This window comes from Ursus americanus, chromosome 33, assembly GCF_024610735.1.
Source record: "Ursus americanus isolate L20-20 chromosome 33, mUrsAme1.1.p, whole genome shotgun sequence".
NCBI classification, from domain to species: domain Eukaryota; kingdom Metazoa; phylum Chordata; class Mammalia; order Carnivora; family Ursidae; genus Ursus; species Ursus americanus.
In genome coordinates this window covers 17,398,570-17,414,271 of record NC_142159.1, presented here as the reverse complement: position 1 = coordinate 17,414,271, position 15,702 = coordinate 17,398,570, and the positions used below count along the sequence as shown (strand labels likewise).

General features: G+C 56.8%; 2 protein-coding genes across 3 annotated transcripts in view; both read right to left on the bottom strand.

The window, feature by feature from the left end:
* The window catches only part of ALDH4A1 (aldehyde dehydrogenase 4 family member A1), a 28,106-nt gene extending 27,672 nt beyond the window's left edge, over positions 1-434 (bottom strand). Inside the window, exon 1 of the mRNA XM_045782196.2 lies at positions 284-434. Coding sequence (XP_045638152.2) covers positions 284-345 — 62 coding nt within the window. The 5' untranslated portion in view covers positions 346-434. The remainder of the gene's footprint in view (positions 1-283) is intronic.
* Positions 435-2,912: 2,478 nt separating this feature from the next.
* The window catches only part of IFFO2 (intermediate filament family orphan 2), a 47,686-nt gene continuing 34,896 nt past the window's right edge, over positions 2,913-15,702 (bottom strand). The window contains exons 4-9 of one of the 2 annotated variants that reach the window (XM_045782302.2): positions 14,928-15,068; positions 13,506-13,645; positions 9,755-9,875; positions 9,552-9,644; positions 8,551-8,681; positions 2,913-7,327 (exon numbers count right to left, since the gene is read on the bottom strand). In XM_045782302.2, the coding sequence (XP_045638258.1) occupies positions 7,222-7,327; positions 8,551-8,681; positions 9,552-9,644; positions 9,755-9,875; positions 13,506-13,645; positions 14,928-15,068 (732 nt within the window). In that variant the 3' untranslated portion in view covers positions 2,913-7,221. The remainder of the gene's footprint in view (positions 7,328-8,550; positions 8,682-9,551; positions 9,645-9,754; positions 9,876-13,505; positions 13,646-14,927; positions 15,069-15,702) is intronic. The other variant, XM_087858683.1, reaches the window with a different exon arrangement.

Here is a 15,702-nt window from a genome sequence, read left to right as displayed (position 1 = left end):
AAAATCGAGATGCACTCTGTCGGCGGGTTCCCTATTAGGGGGAAGACGAGCGCGAAGGAGGTGACTTTCCGAGCGTGGGAGCCGGGAGAGGTCCCCCTCGCGGAAGGAAAGAGACAGGGGGGAGAGGGGGTTGTCGCAGCGGGAGGAAAGCCTGAGTGAGAGGCAGGGGGCTAGAGGAAGGGACCCCCGGCGAGGGGAGCCCTCGGGACCGCGGCCGGGATCTGGCAGGGAGGGGCCCCCGGGCACCGCCCTCCCGCCCGCCGCAGGCCTGGGGCGCACTCACCCGGGTTCCCTCCAGGGGCGGGCCAGCAGGGCACGGCGGAGCGCTCGCGGCAGGAGCAGCATCCCAAGCTCGCGGCGGAACTGTTCGGCGACTGTGAGCCCCGGGCTTGTTCACAGACCTTGAACCCTGGGCACGGCCAGAAGGCGGAGCCCCGCCCGGAGCGCACCACGTCGGCGGGCGGGGGGGATCGGATCACGCGACCTTCCTCCGCGTCGGACTCACCCAAAATGCCTCCGTATTTTCTCCTGTTAATACGATAACCCTGATTTTGAGGGCACTGTAGCGGCAAGTATGCGACACAGGACAACGCAGCCCAAAACAGAAGTGCTGACATTTACCCATGTCCCCCCCTTGTCTTTTATGGTGTGGCCCAGTCGCCCTCCGGGGGGCGGGGAGAGGGGGCGTGAGCCTCCTCGACCAATCAGAATGACACACCGAAGATTGTGGGCCAATCGGATGGGCGGTCTTGCTGCTGCCTTCTCGGGCCGGCGAGGGGGCGAAAAGAGCCAATGAGAGAGCCGGAATGGGACACGTGTGGGGAGCCGCGGAAGGACCGTGAGTGAGGGCGTCAGGTGTAGTGAGCATCCCGGCCTGTCTGTTGGGTCCGCCCTCGGCGTGGTGGCCATCACACTTTTGGACCCGTGGGACCACACCGCGGCCAGCCCCGTGCTTCCACCCGCGGGGCTGCAGGCCCTGGGATGAGCCTACCGACCCTGCCTCCAGCCTCCACCTGGTGGACACCCAGCCACCCCACACCTTAGGGCCCGGAGCTTAGATAAATCGGCCTGCTTCCTGGCCGACTAGGATCAGCGAGAGAGAAAACCCAGGCGGTCCAGGCTTAGCTTTCCCTTCAAAGCTCCTGACCTCGTGATGAAGTAAAGCTGGAAGAAAGGCAGGCAGGGACAAGGGGCCCCGCCCTAAGAGGAAACCGCCCTAAAAGGAGTTTACACCACCCTGGAAGGAGCCCCCATCCTTTCCCACTGTGATAGATAGATGACAAAAATCTGATTGGATGACAGGCACATGGGGGGATCGATCAGATTAAAACAGCCCACCAACAAAGTCCATAAAACCCCTAGATCTAAATGCCAAATCAGCAACCCTCCCAGGTCCCCTCCCTCTTTGGGAGCTTTGTACTCTATCATCCAATAAACTTTACTGCCGTTCAATAAACCTTGCTTTGCTGTGCACCACTCCGGTCTCCCTCTTCATTCTTCCAAGCAGCCTGACCAAGAACCAAGGGCACTGAAGGAAAAGAAATCCTGTAACACTCAGAACCGGTTGTGCCTGAGCTCCACCCCACACCCCCCAACCCCTGAATCAAAATTTTGGTTTTCTCTTGGAGAAATTGTTTGCTTGAACACTTTATTTAAAATTTGGATTCTGGGGGCGCCTGGGTGGCCCAGTGGGTTAAGCAACCTACTTGTGATTTCAGCTCAGGTCATGATCTCAGGGTCTTGAGATCAAGCCCCACATCAGGCTCCGCACTCAGCGGGGAGTCTGCTTGAGACTCTTTCCCTCTGCCCCTCCCCCCCTCCACCCCACCTGCCTGTTGGTGCCCGCTCTTGGTCTCTCAAATAAATCTTTTTTTAAAAAATCGGATTCTGAAGACTTCCTGATGGCGGGCTCTTTGGGATTCATTCCATTCCTAAATCAGTTTTTAGGACACTCTTCCAATTTACCTGTTCATATTTTCTCCAAAGGCAACGGAGAGCCTGCTGAGGGGAGAGAGCGTGCGGATGCTGATTGTGGTATCTCCTTAGGACATTAGCAAAATACCTTGTTTCCTGGGCCTCAGTTTCCATGTCTATAGAAGGGGGGTATCGCCTGCATTATTTCACGCTACCCCTCTTTCTCCAAGTCACACCCTTTAAGACACTTTGGGGAGTTTAAAGAGTGGGGAGAAAAGGAAGCTCCATTAAGCCCAAGTCTTTTTTAAGATTTTATTCATTTATTCATGAGAGACACAGAGAGAGAGGGAGGCAGAGGCAGAGGGAGAAGCAGGCTCCCCACAGAGCAGGGAGCCCGATGAGGGGGGCTCGATCCCACCACCCTGGGATCATGACCTGAGTAGAAGGCAGATGCTTAACCAAAGGAGCCACTGAGATGCCCCTAAGCGTGTCTTAAAGTGGGTAAAAAAATAGACTGGAATTGGCAGCTGTCTCTCTGAATCCTTAGAGAAAACCCTAGTGGGGAGCGGGGCAGCTCACAGGAGGCAGTGTCTCCCCGAGTTTGGCCATTAACGAGAAGAAACTAGAACACTGGCCAGTGTCAAATCCAGAGTCCCAGAAGGTGGCCCGTCATGGGCACCATAAAAGGAGGTTAAACAAACGGGGGGCTTTATGATTATAATGCAGGACCTCAATTGCAAACCAGGTGATGCCACTTTTCTCAGCCTGCGATCTCTCTGGCTCGCTCTTCCCTTCCGTAAAGTGTGTATGATAATAAATCCCGCTTTATCGCCTTCCAAAGATTTCATCGTGAGGTGCCCATATAACAGGGGATGTGAAATTTCCTTATTTTATCAAAAACTGACTAATGACTTTGTTTTGAGGTGTATGTGGCCCTCAGTCCTCTTGCCCCTCCCCCATCACTGCTTTATCCTCAATTAAAAAAAAAAGCAGCACCATCAATTCTAAGACATTTCACTTTATTTAAAAGAAGCCAATATACAGGATATAAAGGGCATGATATTTACAACATTACAGTAAACAGGTTGGTTTCCGGTAGGATCAGTAGTCTTTCAATGAGTATAAACCCCCCCTTTCCCCTTGACACTAGACCCGACTGGTTGACAAACAGCAACAGTGGGGTGGGATGGGACTGCGGGATATAAAGTCTCCCTGGATGGGGCTAAAAATCAGGTAGATGCTAAAATGTCCACGAAGGGGTCTTGCTGGGGGTGGGGACGGTGCCTTGCCTCATTTCCTTGAGGGCCCGGCCGCGGGAATGGTGAGGGATTTCCCAAGACTAACACACGATCCACCCTGAACCTGGAAATCCTCCAGCCAAGGAAAATTCCCTTTCAGAGAGAATTTGCCTTTACCCATACCCACCCAGCTGCCTCCAGACTCCCCACGTCAGGAGAATGCCCTTCTAGAACCAGAGCTCAGTGTCTCGAGAGGGTGAACCCAGATCTGAGGAAGTTCCCAGCATCCCGGTTCCTGCCCCAGGCTTTGGAGGAGCATATCAAGGACTGCAGCCCAGGCCAAGGTCATGGGCATCTCCTGGCCCTTCCATTCCTGCTCCAGCTGCCTAACCACCTGGGACCCATTAGGGCCCAGGCCCCAAGGAAGCCAAGTGCTCCCTGAACCAACTATCCCATGGCCACCCACGGTCCGCTGCTTCTCAATGTCTCCCAAACACAACCGACTTGGAAATGGACCTTGGCAGACCAGAGCATGAGTCCCCGACCAGAGCCCACCCTCTGAAGCAGAGCTTGTCCCCTACCGGGTGCCCCCGGCCCCTCGTCCCCACCCACCTCAATTCTGAATTCCCCACTGCCCACACACTCCCACGAGTGCCCCCCCAGAGACTTTCAAGGACCAAGGAGCTAAGGGGTCGAGGAACAGGGAAACGGGGTGAGGTGGGACATAGGCTCTGCTGATAGGCTCAAGAGTGCGGGTGAGTAGGCGGTGAGGCCGGGGAGACGGGAGGGGCACTGGCTATATTCGGTCCAGCAGCGACATGCATCTTGTTCACAGGAGAACGCTGGGCTACCCTAAGTGCCTACCCTAGATTTAAAAACCCTTTCCTTTCATAAAAATAGATGAGAATCTCTTACTTTATAAATAGATTACATTTAGCTTAAATTACACCTTATATTATCCCCTACCCCACACCCTCTCCCCCATTCCAAGCCAAAGTGGTTTGCTTCTCTGTAGGTCATCCGCAATGGACTGGCCCTTCAGAGACCTCAAGATATATTGCTACAAGAAAACAAAATGTGTTTACTTGCCAATGTTTTTTTCCCCGTTTGGAGTCTCAGAAGAGCGTGTGTGTGTATGTGTGCGTGCGTGCGTGCGTGCTCATGTGTCTTCCACAACCAGGGAGCCAAAAGGAAGCTACTCTCCCTGCCCCTCCCCAATCCTCTCTTTTTATAAAACCCCCAAAAATAGGAGAGTGAGAGAGGGCAGCACAGGAGAGCCCATCTGAGACAACCTTAAAATACCAATGTCAATATGACACTGGGCTTAGAAATAGAAATTTGAGTATTTACAGCTTTACAAGGACGGACCAGTTCGTCCCAACTGGACCCGATGCTGCCCCAGCGAGCGTTGGGGTCTTTCTTGGCAAGCTGTGGGCTCATGGCGGGGGCACGAGCAAGGGCCCACTGGCAACAAACTCAAAAAAGAACTTGGTGGGGAGAGAGGCAGTTGGGCCCCGAGCTGGGAGGCCAGTCTGCCACACCCTTGCCGTCCCCCAGCCCCATCCACCTGCCCCGGACCCTTGCTCCCCGGGGGAGAGCAGCTACGGAAAACCAGCAGGAAGGAGCTGCGTGGCCAGCGTCTATCTCTGGCTCCTGCCACTTCCATCCTCTTGGACAGACATCAAGCACCCTAGTCCCAGAGACAAACGTCCTATGTACATGAGGGGGCAAGCATAAATAATACCACTGGACACTGACTGTCGCGGTCACCTTAGTTACCCCCGAATTCTTACACTGTCGCCTTATGTCTTAACACTAAACATAGTTCTGTCACCCTCCCCACCAAACCCAGGGCTGGCCTCTGCTCTTCCTCCCAAACCACGCCATTGCATTACCCCCTCAGCCCTGGACAGAGGAGGCCCGGGGGGAGTGAGGGTCCTCCCGGAAACGGAAAATCTTTCCAGCAGCTGAGGTCCAAGCCCGACTGGCTCTGATAACCTTTGGTTAAAATAAAACTAAAACTAAAACAATTATAACACTAATGGCAATAATAATCAGGTATGTTTAAACCCTGTAACCTTTAGAACAAGGGTCAGTGAGGAGGAGGGGAAGGGGCTGGTTCTTCTCTGAAACCACCATCCCTCCGCGTACCTACCCCAGGGACTGTTGGGCTGGGAATGGAAGCCTCCCAGCCAGACTGCCACAGGGAACCAGCAGGTTCCCTCGACAACAACAACAGGGGAAGAAAAAGAGAAAAACTCACAACAAAAGCCACCAAGTTCTGATAAATAAAAATTACATACAGTCACACACACACTCTCTCTCTCCATATATATATATATATTATATGAATATTATGTACAATGGTTTTAAGACTGCAAAACAGGTGGGGACACAGAAGAGAGAGAAGGCCCTTACAGGTCGCTGGTACCCTGAGGAAGAAAGACAGGGGGCTGCAATCAGATTTAAAGCCAGAGCCCCTCCTCCGCCTCCACGGGAGAGCAGTGGGTGGGAAGTTCTGGGCCTCCGGCACATTTTGCTCCTTTGACCTCCAGGGGGAGCTCCTGGGCCAATAAAAAAACAAAAATCTGCAATCACACCCACAGGAGTGGGTACAAAAAGAAATTTTTTCAAAAAAGCAAAACCTGCTCGGCTGGGTCCAAGCTGAGATTTGGCAGGTGGCCTCCACACAGCGCCTTCTGACACAGGCCCACCCAAGTGTCGGGGGACATACTGGCTCAGATTAACTCCCCACTGGTCGGTCCATCAAGTGAAGTATGGAAACAGGCTTGCGTATGTCCATTAGCAGAACAAAGGAGGGTTCTCACTCCAGCTCCACTCCTGCCTCCTCTGATCTGCCAGCAGCCCTCGCTGCCTCCCTCCACCTCCCCTTCCAGTGACTGCCAGTGGCCAAACAGCCGGCGACTGAGGGCAGTGGAGAACCAACCAAGATGGCGGCAGGCGGTACAAACCCAGCTCCACTGTGGACGGGGGTGGATCCCAGGCCTAGCCCCCTTCAGCCTTTCTCACAGAGAAATTACAGGCCCATAGCCCCTTATCATTAGCTGGGAAGGGAGAGAAAAACATCAAGTCATCAGGGAATAAAAGACGCCTCCCACCCCACAAAGGTCCCAAGAAAGCAAGCAGTCAGGTGGGCCGATGGCCTCGCAGGCCCCCGGCCTCACTACCGACCTTGACACAACCCCCCTCCCAAGTCAGTGCTCATCACCCTGGTCCAGAGGCTGCAAGAGAGACCGCCCTAGCGTCGGCCTCCCTCCCAGCTCCAGGGGAAACCCAGGAGTCTGGGCGAGGGCCTACCTTCCACAATGATATAAGGCAAGCTGCTTTTTGTTTTGTTTTGTTTTTTTTGCATAGTAGTTTAAACACAGTGAGACTCCACTTTCCCCCACAGTGCCTTGTCCCTCTGCTTCGCCACTCGATCCAGAAAGAAAATAAAATTTTGTCTTCCCTCCCTCCTTCCATCTTTTCTCTGTCGGTAAGTAAAAACACTTGGGAGGCCCCCGCCCAGGCCTGGAAAGGTTGCCAAGGCTCACAGCTCCTTCCTGGGGGTGGGGAGGTAGACCACCCCAAGGCCAACTCGGTCAGCACTGGCCAGGCAGAGGGGGGGAAGGCAGAGCTCATAGCCAATCAGAGGAGCAGGTGGGAGGGTAGAAATCCACATTATACCACGCCAGGGGCCCCGCCCTCACCTTAGAGTTTTGTATAAAAACACTTGCTAGGAAGAATTCTTCGGAGCTCAAAGTGGCTCAGCTTAAGGGAAAAGGCACAGTTAGCACTGCATCGTCCGGACAGAAGTCTGCATTTGTAATGTGGGGGACGATAGAAATCGACAGCACCATTCCTGGGTGGGTGCACGGAGAAGGGGCACTGGTTGGTGGTGGGGTGGGAGGAAGGAAGCAGCGGTCCCTCGGGGCCTCCAGAGAAGGGAGGGCACAGGGAGTCTGTGTGGTGAGGACTGGAGCCCCACTCCGAGGAGCCTTCCTGGCCCCACGGGGAGAGGAGGCAGAGGCCCCATCACCAAGACCAGCAGGCACAGGGGCCTCCGTCATCAGCTGACCATGGGTTCCACATCCGCCTCCCGCTCAAACTCATCCTGGATCTCGTCTGTACTTCCTGAGTCACTGCTGGCCACAGAGCTGGGGGACGGCGAATTCCTGGAAAGCACGAGAGAATGGGGGTCACGCAGAGGGCAGCCTGGGGACTCCTGGAGGGATCCGAGGGGCAGGAAGGACTGAGCGGCCCCTTGTGTAAAATCTAATCGTTGATTATCCTGCCCTGACACTCTGCCCTCACTCTGCTTTCCTTAGAATCTTCGAAGCTCACGAGCTGAACATGACCCTCAAGACCCCTCGGGACCCCCTGCAACTCCCTGTAAGTGCTCTGGGTGCCAAGAGCTCCCTGGGAGCAGGAACCATGGATCAAGCTCGGTTCTTACTCTCCAACCATCTCATGCAGGTCTGGGCACACAGTAGGTGCTCAGTAAACCCCAATGAACTCAGAGCTCATCGGGAGGCCATACAGGACAGTGGCTAACAGTACTGGGTTCGGATTCTGACCCTATCCCTGAGGAGCTGGGGGGCCGTGGGCAAGCTATTTAACCTGCTCCTCCGTCTGAACACGGAGGTGATGACAGTGGGTTCCGGGGGCAACAGTGAGCTAAAGGTAGGGACCCACGCAGCCTCCCACTGAGCTGCCCCTCCCTCCTTTATAGCCTGAACCACAGTTATAATAAGAGGAACAATTACAGTGAACATATCTGTGCTTTGTGCCCGGCACTCTCTACCTGTCATCTCATTTTATTATTGGCATATCTGTCTCCCCCCAAAAGGCTGTGTGTTCCTTGAAGGCAGGGGCTCTGTTTCTGTTTCGGCGTTCCCCGGCAAATACGAGGGGCCTGGGGCATGTCAGTCTCCTGCGGACAGGCCAGTGGCCCTTGGTCAGAAGACGGGAAAGAAGGGAAATTGCTTCCCGTGGACCCTATGAGCCCCATCAGCACTGGTGGAGAGGAGCGCCCTGCAAACCTCCTCCGCCCGGCAATTGGGCAGAAAGTGGGGCATGAGCCCCAAGAGGGCAGGGGCTGTGGCTGTTCTGTTCACCACTGTCCCCGCAGCCTGGCACAGAGCAGGCCTTGCGCGGGACAAGTAGCTGCCGCATCAGTGGGGGCAGGGAGGTTGTGGGAGTTACGTGAGATCAGATGCACAAGTCATCCAGCACCCAGCAGGTGGCTAACACTGGAGGCATGGATGGACGGGTGGATGGGTGGACCGGTGGACGGATGGGCTAGGCAGATGAAATGGGCCAGGCTCTAAGGTGCAGCCCCACAAATTCCCCCCAAGGACGCAATCGCCGAACCCGCAGGGAGGAGGGGGCTGGGCACCTGTCTGCAGAGCCTTTGATGAGCCGGCGGCAGGTCTCCATCTGCACGTCCAGCCCGCGCTTCATGCTGCACATCTCCATGTACTCGTGCAAGTGTCGGTTCATGTCGCTCTTGGCCGTGGCCAGCTCCAGCTGAAAGGCCCCAGTGCGGGAGAAAGGTGAGGCCAAGTCACCCTCATTCCGGAACCCTCGGCCACTTCCTCTGCGTGTCCTCAGTGGTGACTGTGCCAAGGCCACCCCTGAACACCACGCCCTCTGCTCTCCACATGCTGGACCCTGGCCTCCAGAACTGTTTCCAGTGAAAGGGGATAGTTGCTTAGCAACCCTAGGGGCAGCCTTGGCCAGTTCCACCAACCCTACCCCACTCAGCATTCCGCCCTGGTTTATAGGGACTTGCTTCGGAAAGTTCTCAGGTCTTCATTGTAGTTCTGACCCTTCTCCTCTACCAACGACATAGCCCCCAGGGAAAGAGCCAGCCTTCTCTTTCTCCAGCAGTCACTGTCACTGAAAGACATGGCCAAGTGCACAGGCTCTAGGGTGCAGACAGCAGGCTTGAAGGCTACTTTCCGGCTGGAGGCCCTGGGCCAGCCACTTGGGTCCGTCAATCTCATCTCCTTCTCTGCATAATGGGGTGCACGGTACCCACTGGGCAGGCTGGAGGCACCTAGCTACCTCTAGGCCCGTTCATAGGGCATGTGGGTACCAGGGAGGCTGAGTGCCTAGCGTCACTCGATGTCACTCAAACATCTTTTCTCATTGTTTGGGATCACCATCTCCACTGAATAACTTAAAAAACTCCCTGGGACAGACAGGAATCACCACCCCCATGTGATCTATCTCACACCTGAGGCCCTAGGAGAGTTATGACCCACCCAGCACCAGTCAGGGAACCGCAGGCCTCCAACTCACGACCTTGTGCCCACCCCACCCCGCTAGCCCCCTGTCCCCCTCAACTGCAGTCGAGACCCCACATCCCCCCACATCCAGAGCCCGAGCCCTCACCTCGATCTGACCAATCGTTTCCTGGTACTCCTTGTCTCTCGTCTTGAAGAAGGACTCTGTCTCGTGGATCAAGTTGCCCAAATTTTCCTCTTGCTGGGGACACAGAGCACAGGGGACAAATGAGCTAGGTGGCGCGGGCTGCCGGAAAGAGCGGGGACAGAGGAGAGCTGGCCGGCCTCTGGGCAGCGGGGCCGGGGGCTCACCTCGCCCTGCAGGTCAATGGTTGGGTTGCAGTTGGTGAAGTCCTCCCAGAGCAGCAGCGTGTCTTCGTTCTCTTCCCACGTCAGGCTGTCACAGTCGTCGTCAAAATCAAAGGTCTCCCGCCTGTGGGATGACAGCAGAGGGCAAGGCTGACCCGGAGCCAGGCTCCAGAGGCCGGGCTGGGGGGAAGAAAGGGGCACTGCCCCAATGGGTACACTCCTGCCAGGCAGCCATCCCACAGACAGGGGTGCTGGTCAAAGGGGACACATGCCTTATGGAGGGGCGGGGTCAGCTCTTTTAAAATGCAGAAAGTATTGATATATTACTTATACCATTTAAAATGTCTCGTTGTAAAGATGGCAGTCTTTAATCAGTGGAGACTAAAGATATTTTCCTCCCAACTCCAATCTGGTGACTGTTTTCATTCACGTCACAGCTCATTTCTGGAGCCCCTACTTTGCAGGAGGCCATCTCTATAGCGTTCTCCACAACTCGGAAAGGTTGATATCATTCCCATTTTACAGCCAAGGACTGTGCAGCTCAGAAAGAATAAACCACTTGCCCGAAGTCACACTGCTAGCCTGTCACAGAAACCGGGGTGGAAACCCAGATGTCTCCTACAGCATTTTCCTCCCCGAGTAAAACCCACCACGCACCCATTACGTGCTGGGCGCGGGACTGGCCGCTAAGCATACGTTAAATTGCACTTCGTTCCCTCCTCCCCACATTCCTATGAGACGAGCATAATTCTTATTCCCATTTTACAGATGAACGAACTGAAGGGCACAGGGATTAGGTGGACTTCTGGACCAAGACATGCTGGAAATCAGGCTTGTATTCAAAGCCTGAGTAATTTCAGGGCTTCCCTATTCACTGGAACTAGAAGTAAGGTAATGGACCCTACAGGCTTGCCCGGGACTGAGGGTAGTTTCTGGAGATGCCCTGGTTTCGCCAGCTGAAGGGAAACTTGAGCAGATGGAAAGGCTGATGATGTCTACAGGGGTTAAATCATTTGATCCATCGAATCAGCCACAGAGGAGTTTGTGGGCCCCAGGGCTCTCTATCAACGCCCCCCCCAATCCTCCAGGGCACTGCTCCCTGCCATCCCACGATGGATCAGGCTGGGGCGGGGGGGCACTGGGCAAGGCCCACGAAGAATTTCTGGTTAAAAGCTGCCTAGAGCACCCCCTGGAGCCAGGTCCCCCACCAAAAAGCAGTTTCTGCCAGAGCCTATAGGTGGCTCTGTGAGCCCGGGGACCAGAGCAGGGCCAGAGCTGCATAGGAAGGCACTGCTGGCCTGGACTAGCTCCAGCTTAGCCCCTGGGGTCCACCGTCACCGCAACACATACTCAACCGCTGACTTCACTTCCTTTCTAGTGTCTGGGATCTGAAGGAAACCCCAGCTGAGGAATGGGGAGCCAGAAAGGACAGGAAGATGGGCATGAGAAAGGGGTCAGGAGATCGGGAGGGCGGGGCTGAGGCGCTGGTCATGGTGCAGGGAAAGTAGCAAATTCCTCCCCTTCTCCTTGGTCTGAAGCCCAAGCAACAGATTTTGATCAAAACAAAACAGCCCTGACACGGGGCACATTATTCAAAGACTTCAGTGGAACTGGCCGGGGGCAGCCTCTGGCTTGGGCCTTAGCCCAGCCCATAGCCGGTGGAGATGCTGGTTGAGGGGGGCGGGGGGTGCAGGGCCCTGCCCACGGTGGGGTCAGCATGGCCTTGGCTAGCACTGCAAGGGTGGAGGGGCGATCAGAGGATATATTTTTTTTTTAACCCAGGCAACTCCACCAGCCAATAAATCTAATTGGATACTGAACCTAGTTCAGACCCGTCAATCCGGGCACCCGTTTTTGCATCGGATCTCCTTTGTACAACAGTAGCGCTGCTGGTGGAGCCCCCAGACCCAGCTCTGGGGATTGTTCTTTTCAGCCCACCCCATTCCCAGGCAGCCTAATTATCCCGAGGGGACTTTCTGCAAACAGGGACAACTTCTTCAGAGAAGCCCTTTCATTCACCCGAATGAACCCAGCCTGGGTGTGTGGGGTGGCCAATCCCGCCTTTGGCTCAGGAATGCCCAGCACCACGTTCAGAAAACCTGGATCCAGTCAAGGGCTCCCTTCCAAAGCCCCTGTCGTCAGCATAGGATGAGAATGCGACATTTGGAGGGGATGTCAAAAGATGGAATCAGGAGTTCAGGAGTCTCTTTGTTGCGCTCCAACAGCAAGCCCCCAAAACACAGCCCACCCCAGTTCTGTTCCCAGGGAATGGCAAGTACAAGGAGGTATCACACAAACCCATCCCCACCCGGGGCTGACTCCTGCCTCCCTAAGAGTCACCCGGCTCAGCAGCAAAGGGACCCGGGCAGGGATGGTGCTGCGGAGAGGGCCGACGGGGACTCTCTTCTGAGTGCGAAGACAGCTAGCTGGGGACAAAGGACTCAACCACGGGTCAGGGGCCCAGCTCTGTTCCAACTCCTAGCACGCCCCTCTGAACCTCAGTTTCCCCACCTGAATGTGAAGGGGCTGGGCTGAGTGGCCTCTGGACTCTGTAATGCTAAGCCAGCCCCAGGGCTCTGCACGAAGCAGCAGGGGAGACCCGCGCCCTGGCTTCTGAACCCAGTACGATGTCAGAGGCAACTGCCTAAAAGACAGGAGCCGCTGGGGAGGGTTCTGTGGGGTTTCGTGATGACTCGTGAGAGCCGAGAGCTCGAACATAGCCCTGCTGTTGGAAACCCAGAGTCCCAGGGGGAAAGTGGAGTTCTCAGGGCTCGGGGGCCCAACTGCAAGGGGCTCCAGAGAGAGAACGCGTACGAGCAGCCAGACGGGCAGGAGGAATAAATGTGGGCCCCAGAGACCCTGTCCCAGCCCAACCCTCGACTCCAGGCCCTCAGGTAAGTCACCTAATGCCCGCAGCTGCACCCTCCTCTCCCCTCCCCCACCCCACTTTAGGGCACTGCATGGATTAGAGTCAAAGATGGATTCGCATAGACAATATGGCCCTTGACAGACCAAGGCCACAGTGTCTCCCTGGCCCCACGTGACTGCACCCAGTGAGGTTCTAGTAAACCAGCTTTCTGCAGGGGAGGGGAGGGTAGCTGAGGGCAAGCACCTGCCAGTGCTACTTCTGTGCCATCGCTGAACCTGGAGTGGGGCAGCCACATGAGCAATCAGCTTTCATGAGCTGGTACGGGCCGGCTCCAGCCCACCATGGACCAGAGCCAGCCCTGGACACTGCCACTAACCCACAGCATCTCAGTGACAGAACTCGGGCGGCAGACAGACCTGGCTCTGAACCTCGACTCCGCCACGTGTCAGTGGAGCGGTCACGGCCAAGTGCCTCCCTTCTGCCTGTCTCCGCGTCCTCATGTACCAAGGCACCGTGTGATAACCCAACCTCCCCTCAGTTGACTGGAGTCACCGAAGCCACATTTGTAAAGCAGCCCGCAGACAGATATCAGGAGCCCGCCCTTGGCCAGCCTGGTGGGCCCTGGTGAGGGGATTGACCCAGCGATCCCACCCCGAGGACAAGCGGTGAGAGTGTAAGGCTCGAGCCCGCGGGACACACTGGTACCATTTAACCTCTTGTGAAAATGTGAAACTCCCCAAATTATAAACGTTGCAAATAAATCTTTGGCTGGCTGGTATATACGCAGGCTGTTGTCAGCGCAGGCCCACCAGCTCGTACCCCTGCCCCCAACAATATGGGCAACAGGAGCGAAGCCCCGGGAGCCGGGGCCGTGGAGATACTCACAGCTGGTTAAACATGCGCTTCATCTCGTCTGTGATGTTCATGGAGCCGACCTCGTCGTCCGAGAACCGGTTCACCTCGCCATCCTGCTCGGAGATGTCATCATCCGAAGCCACCTTACGCTCTTTCTTTTTGGGGACCACCTGACCCGGGAAGGAAGAGATGGAGGTAAGTGGGAGGCTCTGCTGGGAGGGAGGGTGGGCTGGGAAGGGAGTCGGCATCCCACGGGATGGATGGAGCGTGGCTGGGGCGGCCACTGCTGGGAAAGAAGCAGAGTCCCTCTAGAAGCAGGTGGCGTTAGCAGGCAGCGTGAGGCAGGACACATGCAGGAGGGAGGACAGACGGCCTGGACTCTTCCCTCCCCCGGTGGGTGCGCCGGCTCAGCTCGGCCCTTCACCAGAGCAGCAGCCCCATGATCTGGGGAGAGGAGTGGGGCAGACCGGGGCGCAGAGTCCCCTGGGGTGTCTCAGAGCCAGCCAGAGAGAGAGAGAGAACCCCTCCCAGAGGCCCAGAGGGCTCCATGCTTCAGAGCCCTCCTGCTCACATGCAAAGGCAATGGGCAGGCAGCCCGAGGGTCACCAAGCTTCCTCCACTCCAAGCAGACAAGACACGAGCAGACCAAACAGAGCCTGGAATGGTCACCCCTGCTTCCCAGCAGACGGGCAGCAAGAAGGCACACAGGTGGATGAGCCCAGATCTCTCCCGCTAGACCCAAAGTCACACACTCAAAGCGACAACACGCGGTATTGCCCCGGGCTCAAGCAAAAGCCAAACCACGACCCTGAATTCAAGAAGAAGCCTTTAGAGAATGACACGTGTCCTGCGGGCCGCTGGTCTCGCCCCCAGGCCCTCCCTGGAGGACAGCCCACCAGTGCTAACTGCCCCACTGCCTTCTCTCAGGACGCACACTTGCTCCTTGAGGGCTGGGCATGGGCCCTGGGAGACTCTTCGGTGAGAATGAAAACCAGAGGCCAACATTTCCTCTTGGGGATTCCAAGGCTCATCTGCTGGGGCTGAGCCGGCTCGGCCGGCGCTCCCACAGCCTGGCCAGGGCTCTCAACCACAGCGGCGCGCCCAGCGGGCCTGTGCACCGAGCCCCAGAGGGTCAGGAGACCTGAGTGCCCGTCCCAGCGCGGCCTGGCCCTCCCTGAGCCCGTCACGTCCCCCCCACCCCGGTGAGTGGCCTCCTCAGCCACAGGATGAAGCATTCAGCCTGATGAGCCTACGAGTCGCCGAGTCCCTGATTCTGTGTCGTCCTGGGGAGGCCAGAGTGGGGGCCGACGCTAGCTCTGGGGGAAGGGGAGTGGGCAGGACTGGAGGGGAAGAGGGCCTGGCCATGCAGGGCGGAGGCCAGGCACTCTGGGAGGGGGCGGTGGCGGGGGGGGGGGGGGAGTGGCGGCTGGTGAGCAGGGTGACCCTATTCACCTGGAAGATCTTGGACACGTCTTCCGAGTTCCGTTGCTGTGCGACATCGCACAGCTTGGCCGTGATATCGATCCGGCGACAGATGTCCATGTCCACCTTCATGGCCTTTTCTTGGATCTTTGTGTCCAGGTCTGTCATGGGCTGCAGGGAGGACAGCAGGGGGGTTACGTGAGCGAGGGCTGGAGTGAGCATTGGGGGGGTGGGGCGGGGGCGTCGCTCCCAGGCTCCTGCTGGGCAGAGGGGTGCGCAGCCCCGAGTCCGAGGGGGCACCTGGAGCTTCTCCGGGGCGGGGAGGGTGGGGCCAGCGCTGCTCAGGATGGGGGAGGGGGTGGAGAGGTCATGGGAGCTAAAGGCTTTGGCGCCAAGTGGACAATGTGAGACCATGTTTGCCGGCCTCCCTAAGGGCTGGAAGGCGTCCTCTCAACAGACACAGTGCCAGTGTTTATTTTGTCAGAGCAAAGAAAAAAGAAAGACAGCTCCCACTCTTGAAAGGCTTCCCTTCTCTCCCAGCCCGAGCCCACGTGCCCCACCTGTCCCCCCACACAGAGGGGCCTGCCAAGGCGCCACGTTCTCCCCAGGCTTCCTCCCATGGCTGATCGCAGGGCCTCACCAAAGATGAGGGGGGTCCCCCAGGACCCCAGTGAGGGGAAGCCCGGTGGGCTCCTTCTGGAGCCCCCCAGGGGGCTTCTGCCAGTCACACCCAGCTCCATAGCCCTCAGGACCAAAAGCCACCCAAGGCTGAGTCACCCGCCATCGGGCTCCTTCTCCTTTCTGA